This window comes from Schistosoma haematobium, chromosome 4 (genome assembly GCF_000699445.3).
Source record: "Schistosoma haematobium chromosome 4, whole genome shotgun sequence".
Classification (NCBI taxonomy): Eukaryota; Metazoa; Platyhelminthes; class Trematoda; order Strigeidida; family Schistosomatidae; genus Schistosoma; species Schistosoma haematobium.
Window position 1 is genome coordinate 24,130,792 of NC_067199.1, and position 17,379 is coordinate 24,148,170.

At 34.2% G+C, this 17,379-nt stretch overlaps 1 protein-coding gene across 2 annotated transcripts in view; it reads left to right on the plus strand.

The window, feature by feature from the left end:
- The first annotated feature begins 5,946 nt into the window (after nucleotides 1–5,946).
- DOCK7_1 (Dedicator of cytokinesis protein 7) overlaps nucleotides 5,947–17,379 on the plus strand; it is a 53,696-nt gene continuing 42,263 nt past the window's right edge. Inside the window, exons 1-9 of one of the 2 annotated variants that reach the window (XM_051208208.1) lie at nucleotides 5,947–6,155; nucleotides 6,194–6,262; nucleotides 6,295–6,382; nucleotides 6,417–6,557; nucleotides 7,140–7,718; nucleotides 9,249–9,314; nucleotides 12,193–12,361; nucleotides 13,052–13,389; nucleotides 15,237–15,799. In XM_051208208.1, coding sequence (XP_051066579.1) covers nucleotides 6,061–6,155; nucleotides 6,194–6,262; nucleotides 6,295–6,382; nucleotides 6,417–6,557; nucleotides 7,140–7,718; nucleotides 9,249–9,314; nucleotides 12,193–12,361; nucleotides 13,052–13,389; nucleotides 15,237–15,799 — 2,108 coding nt within the window. In that variant the 5' untranslated portion in view covers nucleotides 5,947–6,060. Of the gene's footprint in view, nucleotides 6,156–6,193; nucleotides 6,263–6,294; nucleotides 6,383–6,416; nucleotides 6,558–7,139; nucleotides 7,719–9,248; nucleotides 9,315–12,192; nucleotides 12,362–13,051; nucleotides 13,390–15,236; nucleotides 16,470–17,379 lie in introns of those variants that run through there. The other variant, XM_051208209.1, reaches the window with a different exon arrangement.

Consider the following 17,379-nt stretch of genomic DNA (forward strand, 5'->3'; position numbering starts at 1 on the left):
TTTAGCCGCAGTGTATCCACTGTCAGTTTTCACTTCATTGCGAATGCCTGGAAAGACGAGTGGAAGAGCGTCGGTCCACTATGAAACGTTTGCAGCTGATAGCAAAGCTTTTAACTGTCGGTGAAAGCGTTCTACCAACCCGTTTTCTTGTGGGTGGTAGGCTGTCGTTCGGAAGCGAGTGATTCCTAAGTGTGGTCAGACGACGGAAAAGGGCGGCCTGTTTGAGCATCTGGGCTACCTGTTCCTGCCATCTAAATATTTCAACAAGTTATCTATTTTTGTTTGTTTTAATATATCATTATGTTTATTAATCGCATAACCTATTCTGCTGAGCTTCTGAAAAGTGTACAACCTTTCGTTGTCAAAGTTACAAAAACTCAATAAGAGACAACGTGTTTGCTGGCAATATGCAACGAAAAGAATGTTCATTATTCAGATTTTCATTTACTGAACTGCTAACATCTAACTGGCGATCACTCAATATTTATCGCCAGGACCGACCAAAAGAAAGAAACGGAAACTTGTTGAAATACTTTGCGCTGAGAATTCTATATTGTGCCAAAAATATAATATTGAATATAGCTGACAATGATAATAATAATAAGTTTGCTGAAGCCATTGCCATCAGGCGTCAGAAACCTGAATTATGTATTCAAAAGGAGACAGTGGTTGATCTTTCCTTGCCCTGGTGACAAATATTCCTTCACTGCACCATAAAATTTTAATTTTTTTCCTTTTTTTTCTTTTTTTGCATTTGTTACACCATTGACTCTATTTTATTTTTTCAACTATCTTTCAAATTAATAATCTTTCAACTGAACTCTACTCACAACATTCCTTCAATGTTATTCATTATGTAATCGATTGTTTCTAAACCACTTTTGAACTGTTGTCACAAATAGCGTTGTAGAATATTCTTTCACATTAGGTTTATATTTACAATATTCAGTTAGCAATTTAAACCCATTATGTAATTATGATTTTTAAATATCACAGGTTGTAAGCAGCTGACGAGAACCTACGAAATAAAATGTATTCATGTTATTCTGCCAGAATCTTTGTTCTTGCTCTTTTCAAAATGATAAAGGGAACTATGTGTATGAAATCTAATAATAATAATAATAAAAAGTCCAGATTCGAACTGACGTCCGCGGTCTGTAGTGATAGTTGAAGGACAGCCGAAGATTTCTACCCATCGTTCGGCGAAGGCGCGGGCCACTGTTTCAGCAGTGATGTCCTTGATCGGTACTGCTTCTGGACATCGAGTGAAACTGTCTACGGTGGTTAAAAGATAAGAGTATCCATTTGAATCTGGTAAAAGTCCTACCAAAACCAGGTGAACCCGGTCGAAACGAGCGTCGGGAGTTTTAAGTGAGCTTAAGGGACATTTGTTGTGTCTGATAACCTTAGATTTTTGGCAGCCTGCACAGGAGCGTGCCCACTCCCTCATGTCTTTATTCATTCCAGGTCATCAAAATCGCTCTGCTTTGTGCTTGCTTGTTGCACAAACACCTGGATGAGAAAGTTCGTGCAACGTATTGAAAACGTTGCGTCGATAATAATTCGGAACATCTGGGTGGTCCCTACCTTTAGATGCGTCACATAGTAAGGCTTCCTTACCTGATCCCACCTGTTTGACGCGTGGCTTGAGGGTTGTAGACGATAACTCGTGTTGAAGATCAGTGTCTTCTTTTCGAAGCTGGGCGAGTTTAAGAAGTTCGATCCCTTGGAAACTGTTCAAGGAAGTTATTCGAGACAAGGCGTCTGCAACTACATTGTTTGCTCCAGAAATGTGTTGGATGTCTGAAGTAAACTGCGAAATGTAGTCTAGTTGCCGAGACTCACGAGGTGAGTACTTGTCTGAAGGAGAGCTTAAAGAAAAGTTAAGCGGTTTATGGTCAGTGAAAAGGGTAAATTCACGGCCTTAGATATAGTGTTGAAAATGCTGTACAGAACAATGCATAGCTAGAGGTTCCCTACCAAGTGTTCTGTACCTCGATTCAGTGTCTAGCAACCGTCTAGAGAAAAACGCCAAATGTTGCCAGGAGTTGTTAACCCACTGTTGTAAGACTCCTCCGATTGCTGAGTCGGATGCGTCTACTGCGATGCTAATGGGTGCTTCACTATCCTGATGGGCGAGTATTGTTGCTTGAGAGATAAGTTCTTTAACTGGGGAGAATGTTTTCCGTGCGGTGTCATCTAGATTGATGGACTTCGCATTTCCACGAAGTTGGTCGGTAAGAGGTTTCACGAATAACGCGCATTTAGGTATGAATCGTCTATAGAAACTTACAAGGCCGTTAAACGTTCATAGTTGCTTGATCGTGGTCGGTTCTGAGTAATCCAAAATGACCGCCACTTTGGTCCTAAGGGGTCGAATAACTTGCGCATCTATAATGTGTCCTAGGAAGTGTAACGAGTCAGTACCGATTTGGCATTTCTGAATGCTTACAGTAATGTTTCGGTAAACGATCGAAAACAAGATCCAGATGCTTGAGATGCGATTCTCTGTCCGGACTTGCTACTAGACAGTCGTCAACATACGCATGTACGAAGTTGAGACCTCGAAAAACGTCGTCTATGAACCTTAGGAATGTTTGGGCAGCGTTTCTTTGACCGAAAGGCATTCGCAAAAATCCATAGAGTCCGAAAGGAGGAATGATGGCGGTTTTCGGTATGTCGTCAGTGGCCATGGGAATTTGGTTATACGCTTTAACTAAGTCGATTTTCGAAAAGACAGTTGTACCTTTCAAGGTAGCTGTCCAATCGTGAATGTGAGGCAACAGGTAACGATCGGGAATGGTTTTGCATTCAATCGCCGATAGTCACCAGTTGAACGCTAATCGATGCTGTCCTTTTTTGGGACCATATGCAGCGGAGATGCATATGGGCTATTTGACGGTCGTATGATTCCTAAGTCTATCATGTGATCGAACTCGTTTTTCGCCAGCCTTAGCTTTTCAGGGGCTAGCTAACGTGCTTTAGAGAATACAGGTGGTCCTGTAGTCGTGATGTGATGTGTAACGTTGCTGGTTACACATAATGGTTTTGGTTGCGATTGCTTAATCCCAGGATACTTATCGAGTAGCGGTTGATAAAGTGGGTCTATCGTATGTTTAATTTTGACTGGGGATAATCTGCAACCAGAAAAAGAAGTTACTCAAACGGATGAATTATTAATTCCGTCTACTAGCCTCCGTTTGCGCGTATCGATGATTAGATTATGGTGTTGTAGAAGGTCCATACCAATGATTGGCATAGAAACATCTGCAACAACGAAAATCCAGTGAATGGGTTTGCGTAAACCCACGTTCAGGTAAACGTAACTTTTGCCATACGTGACGATAGGTTTTCCGTTTGCCAACTGTAAGTTTAGAACCGATTCGTGAAGTCGGCCGTTGGGATTCGCTGAGAGAACGCTAACTTCTGCGCCAGTGTCGACGAGGTAGCGAACTCTTGTTGTCACATCTGTGACGTACAACGGACAGCTATGTTCGCCGGCTACGGTTGCCGTTAACGCGTACCAGCTTGTAAGTTTCCCGAGTTGTTTTTCGAGTCAGTCGGTTTCGAGATGGGAAAATTGCAGGGTTTTCTGCAATTTCTGGATGACTATCCATACTGGTGATGATACCAGCACCAGTCGGGGTTATCCGTCTCTCGTGGTCTGGAGACAGATCGCTTACGTGAAGTGCTTCTACGTGGGGCGTGTGAACTCTTACGGTCGTTACGAAAATTAAGGTAACGCGTGAGCGTATGACATAACTCTGTCATGTCGTTCTGGGTCGGTTGAGGCTTTTCTTTGACTTAAAAAACCTCGGTATTAGAAGATTTTGTGATTTCTAAAATGCCGTTGGCAAATACAGCTAGCTTGTCCAAGGCGTTGTTGTAAAACGAGACAGGCACAGCTTGCACCTGTTGAGGTAGTTTGGACAAGAAAAGTTGTTTAAATAGGCCATCATCGAAGGTTCTTTGGACGATAACCTCTCTCATGTTTTGCAACATGTCCGTCGCAGAACCGTGTTGTAGGTCAATGTTATTACAGAGTTGGTCTAAACTTTGTCTACCGGTTAGGTCTCCGCGTTTCAGAATAGAACGTTTCAGCGTTTCGTAAGGTCCAGAAACATCACTAGTAAATATTTTAGGTGTGACGTATCTCTTGAATTCGCGCGGTAGTGCCTTGACTACTGCGAGGAATTGTGCACGTGTGTCGATCACTCTGTGCTAGGAGAAGTCGTCTTCTGCGTAGCAGAACCAGGCTTCGATGCTGTCTGATCAGAAGGGCATCAGATGAAACGAAGGTGGGTACAAAAACTTAAGCTTAAGTACTTTGGATGTCTGTTCAGTCATGATGAAATATGAAGTACATAATGAACGTGGGAAAATATTTATATATCCAAAAATCACAAAAAATATCACGACGTACAAAAAATTAAGGCAATGATATATAGCATCCCACAAAGGAACAGACTCACAGTTTGCGATTTGGTGTACCAGATCACGTTGGGCTCAGCAATGAAGATGCCACAGGTACTCGGGGTTTGAAAATGCTTTAACCAGTAACACCTAATATGAAGCATGCCTAACAAATGAAATCAAAAGACAGAAGCGAGGAGGTTAGAAGATATATTTGATAAGCTATTAATATATCGAGGATCGTCTGATCTAATCTGACTAGCGATTGCAGGGGTTGCTGAACACGGCGTTACCACACGTGATCTGGTGCGGATGTATGACCGAGCGCCTTCGGCTAGGTGAGTTCATTAAAACATGTGGTCATCATCCAATGTTGAAAACCTACAGAGCTATTTATTTTGGGGATTTATTTACCGCTTCAGCTTATTCTAGCTTTTGGATCAGACAATTTTTTCATTCTGCTTGATTCATATTTTGACCTTGCCATTTATTCGCTCTTCAACCTTGACAGTTTTTTTATATGTATGTGTTCTTCTTATGTAACTCATCATATGTTTGCAGCTTTTTTTGCTCTAAATACCGATTTACACTTGGTTAAACCGAGTTGTCACTTTCGCATTCTCCATTGCGGTTCATTCAGTTTCGCTTCTCTTACTCCTCTTAGCTTCATTCTCTCCGTCTTCCTGATTGTCTGTTCAGACCAACGATTGTATGAAATATACATATTCAAAATTCGGTCTCGTACTTGACCTATTCAATCCCTTCATTCACCAACGCGTCTGAAGTCAGTGATTGTATTCGAGGATTCGCGACATGTATATTTCAATAACAATCAACATACGATCTAACTAAAGCCAGATATAAGACCATAAAAATGATGAGCCCGACGTGATCTAGTACACCGATTAGTAAACTGTGAGACCGTTCCCTCAAGGCACGTTTGAATTATAAAAGGTGCTACTGGTAAAGGTGTTGTCAAACTCCTAATACTTCTGGCATCTTTAAGACATACTCATACTTTGAATTTTCACGTGCAATGAACGTAAAACGCAAAGTTTATAAAATTGAACGGTTTGAATTTTTTCATATCGGCACAAAGTTACGCTTTCGATCGTTCAAACTGAATTCTACAAACGCTGTCCGCGTTTACGTTTGGTTACCATGATCGAAACTTCAACAGTGGTAGTTTATGGAGATAGGCTGAATTTTGTTGTCCGGAAATATGAATATTTTGCACTATCCAACATCAGTATAATACATATTGAGTGGCATCCAAACACATAATATTTTCTGGTCGATTCGTCTTGGAGTCCGATTTATTACCAAGCAGTGATTCCTTTTCCAAAACTCCAAGAATATGTTTCTTAAGACCATACATAACCAGTGTCTATTCTTATATATTAGTCACGTTTCACGGACTCAATTCGAAATATAAGCACGCTTACGGATTTACAAGTAGACGAGTAGGTAAATCCAACGATAACCTATTGGACATGTCTCTTTGTTGTTTAGGTTTATCATTTGTAGATTACAAATTTTAAGCTCGTTGGTTGAATTTTCATGAGGATGACCGCTTCACTATTACCAACGTAGTGGTTTTCTTGGGGTATTTGCAATAGCGCTGACTTCGTAAATTCTACTCGGATCATGTCATATAATTCTAAAACAATAAATCATACGATAAAATGTGTCAACCTGAAACGCAGCAACATTTCCAGCCCGTCACCTGTTCCTGATAATTTGTAAGCTTGATTCATAACATCAACTTTTAAAACTATAGGGATTCTGCTTCGCTCACTGTTCAACAATGCATTTCGTCTTACTACTCACTTATACAGTGCTTTCAGATGTATGTTCCTTTTTCGGCTTAAATATTTGTAGTCATGACGAGCAAAGGTTTCATAAGAAATACTCTTGTTTACCCTTCTCGAATCTGGACTTGGTTGGAAGTAGAAGTCTAGTGCACGAGGTGACTTATAATCCTGTGACTAATAAAATTTTAGAAACGACCGAACAACTTGACAAATGAAGCTTCGAAAAATGACACCGCCCAAATAAATGATTATAATGTTTTCGGGTATTCAGGCGGTCCTTTATTAACACTGACTAAGTCACTGCTGGGTATACGCGAACCCTTGGAGTGGGTAAGCATGCTTCCATTTTACTTTATTTTAGAAGCAAGTTGATGTTGTGCCTTTTATATGTCGTATATCATGTCTTCGTTTTTTATATTTGTAATGAAATTCGATTCGTTAATTTTAGTTAAGGTGTTACTGGTTTTCTTACCATATTAAGTTTTTTCTGCTAATACAAATGAGTCTACTTACAGTTACGTGTATATTTAAAGTCCCTTCCCACTGTTCAGTGTTAACAATGGTTTCATGGTCAGTATTAAACTTTGATTATTTTTAACAAAATATTTTCTCTGTACTCATTATTTACCTCCACCTGACAATCTTTACACAACTCACTCTCTGTTGTTCAGAGGCTTCTGATTTCACTATCCTGTTTATCCAACTAATTAGGCTGACGATACCATACTATAAAAACCATCATGAATACTTAACAGTATGATGAACTTGTTACTGAATGTAAGTAGTCCCACAAAATGTGTTAAAATTCATTGGGGACAACAATTTAGGAAGTTGTAACTTTACTTGTTGTTTGTTACTTTCGTTATGTATGTAATATTTTGCTTGATTATATATTTTGTCAACCTGATCTAGAAGGATACTATCGAAATTCGTCAGTTAAGTCCTGGATGCAAATGGCCATCTGAGCTACTCAATCCGACCAAAAGTCAACCAAATACAACTTTATATCTATTGACGGAGTTTCTCGAGCTGCAACTAGATGACGGTAACCTAGAGCCTATTTTCGGTTCAGCATTTATTTACGATGTTCATTCGCGCCTTAAAGTTTCGGAAACATTCCATTTTGATACCAATTCAACGAGAATGATGAACTTGTTTAGTGGTAGTATGACAAACCAGCAACTAGCTTATCGTGATGTGACCTCATTAGCACAGACCTGTCTGTTTCGAATAAGTAGTCGATACAATCTGTCCAACTCAACAGATCTAAGAAGTAATATTACGAAGCCTTATTTAAAAACACCCTCTGGGGGCTCTGCGGAAAAAATTGGAGTACACTCGAATGTTCCTACAAATGACTGTGAATCAAATAACGACGATGATTTTGGTCTAGAAGACGTCCTACTATTTGCTTCAGAATGGACTGAGAAGCTTACTTTTAACTCCTGTAAAACATCTTGTTGTAAAGGCGGATTGTTTTTAATTATTCGAGTGAGCTAGAAGGAATGATCATTTTATAAATGGTTTGGTTGTTAATATTTTAATTTCTATATTATATACTACATAAGTTATTGTTTTAGTATATCATTTTGTTTTGTCGCTAGAGCAGTATCATCAGAACTCAGTCCCTAATGACTATAACTACTACGTCACACTCAGCACTTTCAGGTTCGATTGCAGTTTCTGACTTCTAAATCAATTTTTCAGTGCATTTGGATAAAATAAACTAATATTAACAATTGTGAAATCAACAAAGATATATATATATATATATATATATATATATATATATATATATGAAAAGTATTTAAAAGTAATCTATTCCTCTTGCACCTTATAACATTCAGTCATGTATCAAATTCAGTGAATAGTGTGGTATATTTTTAATATAATTTCTTAGAAGTTTTATAGTTAGAGACTCGTGAAGTTAATAATAGTTCCAGCTCTGTCTAATTGTTTACGAAGTGTAACAATTACAAGTGTTTAATCTTTTCTCTACTTTTAACGCAGTGTATCTTTTAGTTTATTCCAATCAAACGAGAAAGTATAATTTTAAATCACACACTGTAGTATGTATATTGTGGATTTTTAAAGCCTTTAAACTTTCTACTTTTTATGACCAATTATGCTGCTTCTACTGAACCACTAATATCTAATATTTGCTATCAGTTTCACAGGATATATGATTTAACAATCGATTATAGTAAGCTAAGGCTTTACTTAAACATACACGGACACCCGTCGTTGTTACTTCATTATCTTGAATATCCGGAAGATAAACATTCATGCGAAAATCACACTTAACTTGAGGTTCAAATAGAATATAAAACTGATGAGTACGAAAAATTATCTAATACCAATGTAATTTGTTAGTCATAACATTTTGCCTCATCTAATATCAAAGTTTGAACTGTGCTGATGTTTTGTTTTTGATTATTGGTTAACATTTACTCACCATAAAGTTAAGTGATCAATGATTGGTTTGTTTATTTGGTTACTTTCCTGTTTTCATCGTTGCAGTTACTTATCATAGGCTTTAGTTTGAATAACCTTTCCTAATGCTTATACTGAGTTAAATAGCTCTCCACTTTATAACCCGTTCCTCTTTGCATCTTACAGGCCATCTAAACTGATCAATTTCATGAATAATTTGTTTTGATCTAACTAAGCAAGCGCAATATATGTATCAAAACCCAACTTATCTCATGGATCAAGTTACAAATCCACATCTTGATATTTATGCAAAGGTTCTAAGAAGATTACTTTTTCTACCTTATCCTTAGCAAAACAGTACATAGAGAGAAACTTGTATTAGGGTTTAATTTATAATACAACCCTTAAAAATGTTTGTCTTGAAATGATTTTAACAGGTATTCATTCGTAAAATGTCACTAATTCTCTTCAATTATTTGCAGTTTCACTAATTTACGTTACTGTGCTCAAACAATGCGACTCATTGAATCATATAATCACTAGTCATGTATTTCCACCGAATAATTAATTTTTTCCTTATTTTGACAGGTAGAGAAGGTATTACAACAAGGTGATGTAAATGATGTCATTGAAAGTTATAATAAGGATGAAAAAGTGAGTCATACACTTTTCTTTAGCATTTCACTTTTTTCTCTAGAAAGGATTATCATTTTCAAATGTTCCGTTTGCTAATGTTTGCAGATAATTTTAATGCTTAACAGATCCATCTAAAATTTAGTACTAAACTGTTACGGGACACGTAGTATAGTAAAATAATCCTGTATAATATGAACCTTGAGCCGTTTCTAGGATAGTTACTTCGGTTCCTGTAACTTTGTACCATGTACTACCAAATTATACTAAGGAGTCTAAAACTCAAAATGAGAAGTATCTTTCGTATGTGTTGTGTCCTCTGAGTTGGAGGATTCAGTCATGAAGGTTTTATTTTCTTTCTAAACAACGATAGCAATGTAATAGTGCAGCAGTTGTTTGCGTACAAACAATCAGTCAAATTTTAAGTGAACGGAACATGTTACCATATTTGATACATTTCATGCACAATCAGTCATCAAAATAAATTTGCATTGCACAAATAAACTGAAGGTGTGGAAGTATGGTCTAAAGTAAAGAAATAAGGACAGTTTATAATGAGCGAAGTAGTTCAATTAGAAATACAATCAGAAAGAATCCTATCAGCTGAAGGGATTTCTTTCACCATCTTATTCAGAATGTAAAAGGAAATTTCAACAGAATCGGCATTGGCTTCTGTCCTGATCCCTATATGATAGCTTTTCAAGGTAAGCCACTTAATTGCATCATCTCCCTAACTTCAACAAAAGAGTTGTAATGTGCCTCAACAGACCAAAATATTTGTCAATTGGGCGAAAATTCTAACAGCTCAATTCTTTTTAGAGTATGTGTTCATGATGTTGTTTAGAAAGATAATGAAAAGTTCCAGATTAAACCATCTGGGTTTGTGAACGAAATACCTCCAAAATTATCATCGTGAGCTACAAATATTTTTCATCAATTGACAAATATCCTTCCAGTTTTTATACTATTTATAAAGTTTTGACTTATTTTACTTCATTTTATAGTATTAAAGTGCCTTCGAATTGATCCAGTCTACATATTATTATGTTATATGTTTTCTTGAGTAGATTTTGTTCTATTTTAGCTTCAAATATTTGATGTTACATTGTGTTGAACCATTCATAAATAATTCACATGCAATTTATCACCAGAATAAAACATTTATTTACAATAAAATACAGTTAGTATGTAACAGCGTTTAATGCAATGCACTTGTTTTTGTACTTAATGAATTGGAGACGTATTTATTTACTTACATTGACTGCACAAATAAATAATAAGCAAGCTGAATGTTTATTCATAAAACTTTAATTCTTCTACACACAAATGGCACTAAGGATAGGGAAGAAAGAAGTTCAAATAATTTCTTTTTGTTCATTCAGAATGTAAAAGGTTAAACTATTTCTTAATGCAATGTACATACAAGAGTTTGTAGTATTTTTTACATCAGTGACTAAATAGCAAACATAGTATCAAATTAGTCATCTTTTATAATTGAGAAATGATCTGCTGGTTTTAATTGGTAATGTATGGTTTTACAATACGACAGGCCTAATTTATTTTTTTTCATTTTCCCCTCAATTTGGTCATATTATTCGACAATGTATTTCATTTTTCTCTAGTATATTAGAATGTAAAGCATATAAAATTATCATATATATGTGTGTAGTTTTCGTTATTTCTTCTGCAAAGTATAAGTATCCAAGGATATGCGAAGTTCATATCAACTATGTCAATGGGAACCTAATCTTTGCACAATTAAGGAGCTATCTATTGGTTACAGCACTCACCTTTCGACCGATAGACTGGAGGTTTTGAATATGCTTCACTTATTTCAATGTAGTGAGGCGGTTAATATCACTTTCATAGTCGACTACACGGAACTGTGCTCGACAGTAATACAAGTAGCCTGACTAAACTTCTAAGCCACCTTTTTTCCAAATGTTTTTATTCTTGTATATTTTCCCGTTTTAGATATGCTTCAAGTAGTTAATTATGTACGTTACCGATGCATTGTAAAGTAGTTGTTCAGGTATGGTGTGGATTATCTTAAAAAGATTGGGGTTTCATTTTCGTGGTTGACTCACGACGTCGTCTCGTCTACTCTCCATTGAGTTTTCAGAAAAGCTAAGAAAACGTTTCGCAAAAATATTTAAGATCTTTCCAGAGACTCATGCATATTCTGATTCCCTCTTAAATAAATGAGTTTTCGTACTTGAAAAGTAGTCTGGTTTAACATGAAAAACAACCATTCACGACCTTAAAAAACTCTTCAGCTATGCAAATACAACATATACATATACGTTTCAAAATGGTTAAGCAACAGATTCTTAGTTTCATTTGCGTGCACCAACTGAGTAGTAAAGAGTATAAAATATCCAATTCATATTTCAGCGTCATTCAAGGTCAATAATTCCACCACATTGAAATGTTATTTCGAAATCATTTTAAGTGTTTGTACTTTTAAAAATGTGGAAAATTAGATAAACGTTTCAAGTTAACCTGATGACACTTAATAAGGATGACCTGTTTACAAACTAAATGGAATTTAATATGCAAAAAGTATTGTGCCCATCACGACACCTGAAGGTCGTTAGAAATTACATACTCATAGACAACAACTATCAAGTGCTTCATCAGTTATTTGTTATATTTGTTACTAACATCAATTAAGGAAAAAAACAATGTAATAGCAGTGTGACGTCTTCCAAACCAAGTAAGTAATTATTTCCGACATAGTCTAGAAATTCAAATCCAAATACTTTTTTTTAGATTGACTTCAATTGTTTGATTACTGTACATTGGGTAGTAGATATTTTTAATAACTTATCCGTCTATTTTAACAAACTAAATAAATTGTCAAATTTAATGTGTTTGTGTATTGTGTTTTCTTTTACAGAATAAAGATAAACTCAAAACCACAATAAACTGGTGTTGTCAACGCTTAGGACGTTATCGTATGCCCTTAGTTTGGACTGCTGTTGATTTAACACCATATATGATTGATCGTCGTAATAAATTTATTCAATCACAAACTGATGATACTCATTGTGCAAAAACAACGGAATGTAAGTATATAGACGTATTTTGTGCAGTTCAGAAAAATGATGTTCTTAAGTTTTATAAAGGTCTAGTAATTTCTTTAGTGATTACTTAAGTAAACTGGTTAAATTTAAAAGAATTGGTTAACGTACATGCTGTTATTCATCAATCATTGGGGTGACTGGAAGTGGTCGACATAAAACTATATATTTGTAGATATTACGATTATTCGAAATCATTCGTTGTCTCTAATAAACTGATTCCTTCTCTAAGATCATATCTCTGTAAATTACACATTGAATTTAATTTTTTATAAGCTGTTTACTGTTTAATTTAGTTATCAATATTTATGTCCGTTGGCCGATGAGATAATAATTTTTACGCTTACGATTACATGATTTGAATAGCATTATTAAAAAAAATAGATCTATGAATGATCAGTCAACTTAAAGCATTCGACAGTTTTAGCGTTACTTTTTTCGTTTGGTTTAAGTGAATATGATTTTTAATTCATGCCTAGTAATAATTCATCACAATTGCGTGTTAAGTTCTGCTTTCTAATATCCCTTCAACACATCAATCTCATTTTTGTTGTTAGTCAATGTAATTTGTTTTTAGAATTGATTATACCACGTATGTAAATATCACATTTTTATGCTTGCATGATGTCTTTATTTCTTCATTTGTTTGTTTTCCTCTTTCCACTTTTCACTAAGCCATTAATCTCAACAAACAATATTCTGAGTTTAATAAACGAAATTTAAATGGTGGCGGTAGTACACGTAGTCGGTCAGTAGATCCTGCTTTACATAATCATTCAGAGGATAATAGTGTTAATCCTCATGATTCATTATCATCATCAATATTTGGTGTATCGAATAGCCCAGAGGGTTTCGTAAAAAAAGCAAAATATGACTGGATAAAAGGAATGGTAACTAGTCATCATGAAAAACGCTTTCATCAAAGTATTTCTAATTGTTCAAAAAGCATCGAACAATCAGATTCAATATGCTTTTCACCTATAGAACTAAAAATCAATAATTTTTTTAGACAAGTAAGTTGTTATGCACATTTAACTTAAAAACTGATTAGTATTATTTTGAAATTTTTTCAGGTTTTTTATTGATTATGTTAGTTTTTACAAAATTTGTTTTTAATATTCAGGGTTAATTTTTAGATCAACTCTTTTTACAATCATCTGTATAATTAAATGTATTTGATTCTTGAATAACGTAGGTTTTATTTTTATCTTTACCTCCAGTTCACTTACTGTCATAAAGATTGTTGAGTTCCTGTGAGTTTAACAAATTTAGCTCTCGTCATTTGAATAAACTCAAGGAACTTACATTTCATTCTTTTAAATGACTGTCCAACCCATTTGTTTCGGTTGTCTCATAACTAGTACTTTGCAATTGTAATATTTATATTACTTTTATTGTGCGGACAAGTGTACGGATAACTACTTCTTTTTCAGTTTTATCTATTTATATTTATTTAGTTAAGATTATAGATTTTTGCACTGTTGATTTAATTTATCTGGCATTCTAAGCGAATGATGTGTTTATGATTTTGTGTAATGGTAGTGTTTTTATTATATTTACTCTTTACACAAGCTTAAATTGTTTCGAGTTATTCAGTGAAACGTATCACATATACTCTATTCGATAATCGTGATTGTTTTCATTAAATCTCAATAAATATTCGCTGTATACACATTTATGACTCTTGTCATGTAAAATAACTATAGTTTGATTAATGCAATGATCTGTTTGTAAGCACTTGTTTGCTTAAGGATGGAAATCGCTTCAATGCACATTTGTCTTTTTTATTTGCCATGGTATCGATAAATACAAGGGGAATGTGAATTTAGGCTGTTATCATCATAGTACTCGTTTTCAAAATTTGCGGATAGTGTGTTACAACTTTTTGTACCTCAGTGATTAATATCACTTGACTTGGAACCATTTAATTGCTAATTGGAAGTTCGCTCTATCAACTTTGATTTGTGCAACTTATTAGTTAGTATTGATAGCTCTTAAATATGAACAAACTACGGCTCATAATTGAAAAAATACTTCGGTACTTAGTAATGGACTCCTAGCTTTTTAGATCATGTGTATATATTAAGGTTATTCTGTACATTTTCTGTCTGGCTAGTCTTATTGATTCTAACAAGTGTTTGTTTTCAACGTTTTTAGTAAATAGTGCGTCAATTTTTTCGACATGATTTTTTTATTCTAAGTACTAACAAAAGCGCATTTTTGAATAGAATTTCTGTGTACAACCGTGTATATATTAATGCTTTATACTGACTAAAGATCTTATAAAAACATTTCATTGCCTCATATATATTAGTTTGTTAAAATCTAGACTGGTTTTTTTTAGTGTTGATTTAGCACAAATCTGTTGTTGGTATTTGGTATATTTTTGCTCTATTTTATAAGTATATCTAAAGTAATTCGATTATAGCAGTTAGTCTCAAGGACCATTTATTTTTTTTCACAATCATTGATCACAGATTGGTAACGAATGTGACATGTGCCTAACTGTCAGTGCTGATTAAATTTTGTTAATCATATTGTATTGGCAAACTATAGTGCACGTGATGATAATTCAATCACTTTGGCTAGTTTTTTCACTGAAATTTGATGGATACTATTTGATTCATACTAAGAAAACAGACCAATATGACTTACTTCACACTGATGAATTAATGTAGATTGTCTTCAACCTTATTTTTATCCAGTAAATTAATATGCTCTTTATAGTTTACCCTTAGAATTATAGACTATATTATGCATATGAAATTTATCAATATTTTAAACATGAAATGACTTGATTTATGATCAACTCAAAGTAGAGCTTTTGGATGATTTTCCCCACTCTTTTTTCTTTTTCAAGGAAAAAGATCGAATAAATGACGATGAGTTATTTCGTCATGTTAATGAAATTCATCGTCAAACACTATTTAATCATCGACATGTCATTTCACCTGGTCCTGGATTAAATGGTGTTTTAATGAACAATCACGTTGTTACTAATAATAACAGTAATAATTCAGAGAATTCTAATTTAAATATTTCCAACTTTTCATTAAATCTTTCATCTGCATTTAGTCCTACTAGCGGTTCAGTGAGACGTTTCAAAACAATTTCTAATATATCATTAAATATACGTTTACATTGGGCGACTTCACAAACTCTTATCAATTTGTTAAAGTCAACGAATCTAAAAATTGAAAGATATTCAATTTCAAAAAGAAAAGATGAATTAAATAGTCAGTCTAGCATTTTGCTCAATCCCGAATGTCTTCCGTACATTGGTTCTATTTTTCAAGCATTTAGTGATTTTTCTGTTAATAAAGTTGACAATAACTCTACAGTGTTTGAACATATACCAAATATGATTCGTGAAGTTCTTGAATTGCCTTCACCAGATCTAATGGTCCCATTTACATCATATCGGTAGGTGTACTTTTTTTAAATATTTGCCTGTTAAATACTCATAGTATGTGAGTGAGTTGATTATAAATTTGTTTTTTTTTTGTGCGAGAACACAAGGAAATTGTTTCATTTATTTGCAAATTGACTTTACCGTCAGCATTTCCACTTATTCATTGTTGGAGAATGAGTTATAAACATCCAGCATATAATATTTCCATTAATTAATCTTTTAATGACATTTTATAATTAGTGATGGATTTAACCATAGGGTTAATATGTCAAAACCGCACTGGACTCAATTCATTCTGAAAATCCTAATACTATCACCAACCCTTGCATAAAACAGTGTAACTCTAAGCCAAATATTTACTTTACATATATTGCGAAAATATGTGGTACAATTAGATAGAAAGAAATATACCATGGTTGTTTACTGGTTTAATTTGAAAATCATAGGAGAGATTTATTTCACTGCTGTCTAGTACTCAAGGTAAAGTCATATTCAATTTTATAAATCAAGGGATTGTGGTCAATTTGCCTTCCAACACCCTCTATATCCATCTACTTTATTTATAATAGAACACTGTTTTTTATCTTACAGTTTTATGCAACTCTAACTTCAATTTTAAATATCATTTGATAACTTCAATACAATAAATAACAAACACCCAGAAATCGTGTGTATGAACAATAAATATCAATAACTAATATGAGTTTAAACACTGAATATCTGTTAATCTAATGCAAATGCTTTGATAATTTATTAAATCATATATTAATCTAAAGTTTCGTCCATATAATTTAATGAAAATATAAACTGTTCTTTTTTAGTTTCTTTGACAACTGCTTTGATAAATACATCAAGTTCATTTGTAAATTTTGTTTAAATCCTTTTAAATGCTTTGATTTTTCTAACTGAATCTTTAATTGCAAATTTTGTGAAGCTAGCGATTATCTATCTACTGTAATATATCTTTTATATTATTATAAGCAAAGATGGATGGTGACTAGCAGTGGAATTCAGGACGCGCGTTTCGTCCTGTTTTGGGACCCGTCAGCTGGACGTACCTGCATCTCAGAGTTGATGTTTACTCTGGGACTCGAACTCAATACCGTTCGCCTGAAACGCCATCGCGTTATCCACTTAGCTACTGAGTCCTGATAGCCAGTTGCTTGTGCAATGGGGTGAAGTTTAATTCATTTGGTATTGTTTTACTTAAATCTTCACATATGCCAATAAGAGACTGATCAATTTCAGTCCTAAAACATCAATCGGAAGATTCAAGTAAAACAATACCAAGTGAATTTTGTATTCTTCTTCTTCTTTCTACTTTCTGTAAACGATATTTATGAAAATGTCCATTAAAATATTAAGTTTATATCTTTGTATATTTTACATTATTCATTACTTTTATATTTGGACAATAACTTTTTAAGTCTAATAAACTTTTAAGAAATTTTTATTTCTTCGTTTATATTAGAAAATTCTAGACTAAATAATTTTGATCTACATTTGTCATATAGACATAAATTTTTTTATACATTGGTGTACTCTTGTATGTGTTTGTTTGCATATACCTGTGTACATATGTATTTACATA